The sequence below is a fragment of the Lathyrus oleraceus genome, chromosome 7, assembly GCF_024323335.1.
Source record: "Lathyrus oleraceus cultivar Zhongwan6 chromosome 7, CAAS_Psat_ZW6_1.0, whole genome shotgun sequence".
Lineage (NCBI taxonomy): Eukaryota > Viridiplantae > Streptophyta > Magnoliopsida > Fabales > Fabaceae > Lathyrus > Lathyrus oleraceus.
In genome coordinates this window covers 189598841-189604961 of record NC_066585.1, presented here as the reverse complement: position 1 = coordinate 189604961, position 6121 = coordinate 189598841, and the positions used below count along the sequence as shown (strand labels likewise).

General features: G+C 40.4%; 1 protein-coding gene across 1 annotated transcript; it reads left to right on the top strand.

The window, feature by feature from the left end:
• Positions 1-982: 982 nt before the first annotated feature.
• On the top strand, positions 983-2656 carry LOC127102828 (uncharacterized). Its single transcript, XM_051040157.1, has one exon. The coding sequence runs from the start codon at positions 983-985 to the stop codon at positions 2654-2656; it is 1674 nt and encodes a 557-aa protein (XP_050896114.1).
• Positions 2657-6121: the final 3465 nt, after the last annotated feature.

Genomic DNA, 6121 nt, shown 5'->3' with positions numbered 1-6121 from the left:
TTAGACGTAAGTCCGTTCGGGAATTGATGCGTCGTGATCTGAATAATGATCGTGGTTGAGTTATGAGAACTCAGTTGCATGTTGCCATACAATTGCGAGTTAGTTTCGCCATCGCTCAAGTCTTCGTTCCCTTGTTGACTTGAGTTGGATATGAGTTGAATATTGATTAGAAAACCCTGTAGAGCCGAGTGGACCCATAAGATAGGGAACCCACTGAGATTATTATCTCACCCCATGTTGTTGATTATTTTTCAAGTGGTTCTGAGCAAGATAAGGGTAAGGGCAAGATAGAGTGATGTCTTGCTTACCTGAGGACTGGTGGCTTTTCTTCCGCTGTATAGATATTTTTTTGAGATCATTGTCTAATGATCTAGATCAGTAGTTTTATTGTGGGCACTCTTATGTACATTTATGCCATATTATGTTATTTTGGGCATGTGTTGTATATGTATGATGTGCTTCTAGGCACTTATGTATTTCAGTACCAGTTTTACACTATGTATAATATGTATTCTAGACATATATTATATGTGGGTGTTACAGTTGGTATCAAAGCAGGTCGTATCCTCGACCTAGCCATGAAATATTATAAGTATTCCTTTCTGCCTCACATGTGGGTTGTCATCATTGTCCTTGGTGTTATATTCATAGTATTGAGCCTGATCAACTTAATCCTATTTGTATGACATTCAGGATCATGGCTGACGGACGCAGAGGTCGTGGTAGACCCAGAACCCAGAATTCAGACTCTGAACCGCCAAGTGGTAGCGAAGGTTTTCAATGGCCTCAGTTTATGCAACAAATGCAACAACAACAGAATCAATTCATGCAACAGATGATGCAGCAGTGGAATGGTGGTTTGCATCCTCAGGGAGTTCCACAAGTAGCTGCAGGTGGTAGTTTCTGAGATTTCTTCCGCATGAATCCTCCATAATTCCATGGTGGGCTGAATCCTATGAAGGCTCAGGAGTGGATAACTGACATGGAAAGGATTTTTCGGATAGTGCATTGTAGTGAAGAAAATAAGGTTGTGTTTGCCTCTCACATGATGAAGGGTCCCGCTGTAAGATGGTGGGAGAGTGCTTCGACTCTTATGACCAATCAAGGAATACCTAGAGATTGGGAGCATTTTAAGACTATTTTCTTGGATAAGTATTTTCCTAGTTCTTTGAGGACTCAGAAAGAGTTTGAATTTCAACAACTCAGGCAGGGAGCTATGTCAATAGCTGCGTATGCTGAAAAGTTCGAAGATATGGTTGCGTATTCTAGACAAGCCGTGTACGCTCCTGATGAGAGGTGGAAGATTGATCAGTTTCTTTTTGGTCTGAGGGGTGAAATTTCTCATAGTGTTTCTCAGAGGGAATTCACTTCTTATGCTGAACTATTAAGACAATGTTATGTGGATGAGAACAGTTTGAAGAAGGTTCAGGAAGAAAGGGATCGGTTCAGGAGTGGGCAGAGAGACCAAGGAAGGCCAGGAAACCAGTTCAGGCCTAGATCTCAGGCTTTCAAGGGGAAACAGGTGCAACATGCAAGACCTAACCAACCTCCTCAATGTCAGGCATGTAAGAAGTATCACTTTGGAAGATGTGGTGTGAGTGGAATTAGGTGTTTTACTTGTCAGAGGGAGGGACACTTGTCTAGGGAATGCCCTCAGAATAAGAATCAGATGCAGGGGAGGAGTATCGGTCGAGTTTATACTTTGGATGCAAGGAAGGCTAAGAGCAACAATGCCTTAATTGCTGGTACGTGTCTCGTCAATGATCATCCTTGTTTTGTATTATTTGATTGTGGGGCGACACACTCTTTTGTATCAATTCGGTGCATGAAGCGTCTTGGCTTGCAAGCAATTCCTTTGTCTCCTCCTATGGTGGTTACTACCGCCATGGATGATGTGGTTGAGACACCGTTGATTTGTGAAAATTGTTCACTCTCGGTAAATGGTAGAGTTTTTCAGATTGATCTTATTTGTTTACCACTTAAGAAGGTTGATGTGGTTTTGGGGATGGATTGGCTTTCTACCAACTCGGTGTTTATTGGTTGTGAAGAGAAGTTGATTATCATTCCATCTAGTGAAGCTACTCCAAAGGATGTGTTAACTACGATCTTGGAAGGTACGGTTGGCATGGTTAATTTCTTATTTGAGAATGAAAAGTCAGTTCTCTTGGCTCTTACCAAGGAATCTAGCGATAATCTGAATGTTACACAAATCCCTGTTGTTTGTGAATTTCCGGAAGTTTTTCCTGAGGATGTCTCCTCTCTTCCTCCTGAAAGGGAAGTGGAATTCTCTATTGATCTGGTACCTGGGACGACTCCAATCTCCGTCTCTCCGTATCGCATGGCGCCACTAGAGTTGAGAGAGTTGAAGAATCAATTGGAAGAGTTGCTAACTAAGCATTTTATCCAACCTAGTGTCTCACCATGGGGAGCTCCAGTGTTACTAGTAAAGAAGAAGGACGGTAGTATGCGGTTGTGTATTGATTATCGTCAATTGAATAAAGTTACCATCAAGAACAAGTACCCTCTGCCTCGGATAGACAATTTGTTAGATCAGTTGAAAGGAGCCTGCGTGTTCTCGAAGATTGATCTACGATCGGGCTATCATCAAATAAGAGTTAAGAGTTCGGATGTGCCGAAGACCGCATTTAGAACCTGATATGGCCATTATGAGTTCCTTGTAATGTCGTTTGGTGTAACGAATGCCCCAGCTGTTTTCATGGACTATATGAATCGGATATTCCAACCCTACTTGGACCAGTTCGTGGTGATCTTTATTGATGACATTCTTATTTATTCTCGTACTCCTCAAGAGCACGAAGAACACTTAAGGATTGTTCTATCAGTACTGCAAGAGAAACAACTGTTTGCCAAGTTAAGTAAGTGTGAATTTTGGATGAACGAAGTGAGGTTTCTTGGTCATGTGATATCACAAGGAGGAGTATCGGTGGATCCATCTAAAGTTGAAGTAGTTATTAATTGGGAAAGACCGAAGAATGCTTCCGAAGTCAGAAGTTTCTTAGGTTTGGCAGGTTACTACCGAAGGTTTATAAAGGGATTTTCACAGATAGCGTTACTAATGACTAGACTTACCCGAAAGGAAATTTCTTTCAAATGGGATTCGAAGTGTGAGAAGAGTTTTATGAGTTTGAAGGAGAAGCTGACGACTGCCCCTATTTTAGTCATCCCTGATCCTAGTAAGTTTTATGAAGTATTTTGTGACGCCTCTAAGAAAGGATTAGGAGGGGTGTTAATGCAGAATGGTCAAGTTGTAGCCTATGCCTCCCGTCAGTTGAAGCCTCATGAAGAGAACTACCCAACTCATGATCTTGAATTGGATGTTGTTGTCTTTGTATTGAAAGTTTGGAGACACTACTTGTATGGGGTGCATTTTCAGATGTTTAGTGACCACAAGAGTTTGAAATACTTATATTGACCAGAAGGAGTTAAACATGAGACAGAGGAGATGGATGGAATACTTGAAGGACTATGATTTTGAGCTTAAGTATCACCCAGGGAAGGCGAATAAGGTTGCGGATGCCTTGAGTCGAAAAGAGATACATAAAGCTGAGTTGATGATGTTGGAATATGCGTTGTTGGAAAAGTTCCGAGATCTCAATCTTCAGTTTAGTTGGATGCAGGATGGTGTGATAATGGGAAATTTGAATGTTACCTCTAACCTAAGGGAAGAGATCCGACAAGGACAAATGATAGATGAGAGATTGTAAGAGATGTCAACTCAACCAGGTTTCACTCAGTCACCGGACAAAGTTATTCTGTTTAATCAAAGGATTTGTGTTCCGGATGATGTAGAGCTAAAAAGGAAAGTTTTAAAGGAAGCTCACAAAGGGGCGTTTACTATACATCCAGGTTCATCGAAGATGTATCAAGACTTGAAGAAGGACTATTGATGGCCTGGAATGAAAAGGGATATCACAGAGTATGTGTCAGAATGCATTGTATGCCAACAGGTAAAGATTGAACATCAGAAGCCAGGTGGGTTATTACAGCCTTTAGAAATTCCAGTTTGGAAATGGGATAGTATTTCAATGGGTTTTGCGGTAGGGTTGCCTCGGACCCAAGGTGGTTATGATTCAATTTAGGTGATTGTGGATCGCTTGACTAAGTCCGCACACTTTTTGGCCGTGAAGACTACTTACAAGGCAAGTCATCTTGCACGGTTGTTCATTTCAGAAATTGTTAGGTTGCACGGTGTTCCTGCTAGCATCGTGTCCGATAGAGACCCAAAGTTTACTTCAAGGTTTTGGAGAGCATTCCAACAAGATATGGGATCGAGATTGTGTTTAAGTACCTCTAATCATCCCCAGACAGATGGTCAGACTGAACGGACAATACAGACACTGGAAGATATGTTAAGAGCTTGTGTACTTGAAAGTGGGGGGAATTGGAAGGAGCTTTTACCATTAATTGAATTCGCATATAACAATACTTATCATGCAAGTATTGGGATGGCCCCTTACGAAGCTCTGTATGGACGGAAATGTAGAACACCTTTATGTTGGACAGAAGTTGGCGAAGAAAGGATCTTAGGACCGGAGATTATTCAAGAGACAACGGAAAAGATAAAGATGGTCCGTGATAAGATAAAGAAAGCACAAGATCGCCAAAAGAGCTATGCGGATCACAGGAGAAGACCTTTGGAATTTGATGAAGGTGATCATGTATTTTTGAAGGTGACTCCGAGGTTGAGATTGAAAGGATCGTTTAAGTCACGAAAGCTAAGTCCGAGATACATAGGGCCATACCAGATTATAGAGAGAATTGGAGAAGTAGCCTACAGATTAGCCTTACCACCTTCTCTATCAGAAATGCATGATGTTTTTCACGTATCTCAACTCAGGAAGTTCATTCCAGATTCTCTTCAGCCTATTCTTCCAAGTTCAGTAGAAGTAGAAGCAGATCTGACCTTCGAACCTCTACCAAGTTGCATTACAGGACGAGAAGTTAAGGTGTTAAGGAATAAGGAGATTCCTCTTGTTAAAGTTCAGTGGGATGAATCACACGAAGGCGACGCCGCCTGGGAACTAGAGTCAGAAATGCGAGAAGCTTACCCTCATCTTTTCCAGGTAATATTTAAATTCGAGGACGAATTTTATTTAAGGGGGGAGGATGTAATACCCCGTATTTCCTTAAATGCCTAAACTCCTATTAATTGAGATCAACTGAGTTCCTATGTGCTCTAAAAGTTGTCAATTGGGATAAATAGAGCGAATAGTGAGTTCAGGTTGACTTAATTAATATTATTTGGAACTGACCTTTTATTAATTGGGACATTTTGGTAACACTAATAATGGGTCAATAGCTCCGGTAGAACAAATATTACAAGTTAGTGCCACTTGTGATATTTGTTACTACCACTCCACCACTTTCTAACCACATGTTTCTACCTACCATAAGCCACTTTATTTGTTTTCTATGCATCAGAAAGAATAGAGAGAAAGAGGAAAGCTCAAGAGAGGAAAGGAAACAAGGTTAGTGAAGAAGAAGAAGGAAAGCTTGGAAAGAGCAAGAGCTTGGAACCAACACCATCATCTTCATCCTCATCTCATCTTCAACAACTTCTCCTCTTCAATTTCTTGAGGTGGGTTCTAGTTAGAAACTTTAGTTTTCTAGAAAAAATTAGGGTTGTAGAATGTTAGGTAAATCATGAATATCCATGCTATAAGATGAATATGTTCTTGCTCTTGTTGATTTTCATGAATATGTGTTTTGTGATTGGTATGATAATATGATTTGCTATGTTGGAAGAAGGAGTGTGGGTTTGATTGGAAATGGAGTTACAGAGGAAAATGGTGTTTTGAGAAGTGGAAAACAATGAAAATATGCTTTTAATTTTATGTCTGTACAAAATTTGTCACCAAGGTGGTTCGAACCCAGGACCTCCTTGAAACTGTGCAAGCCTTACCACTAGGCTAGAGAGGTTACTGTTGAATACTTATGCAATGAATAAATATTAATCTAAATACTGATTAAGATAGATTAATGAATTAATCGAGCGTTATAACTCCGTTTTGGATGCGGACGGATGCGTTAGTAAGATAATGAAAAGAGCTATTATTATGATATCATATTATAATATATTATGCGTCTTACAAATTCTATG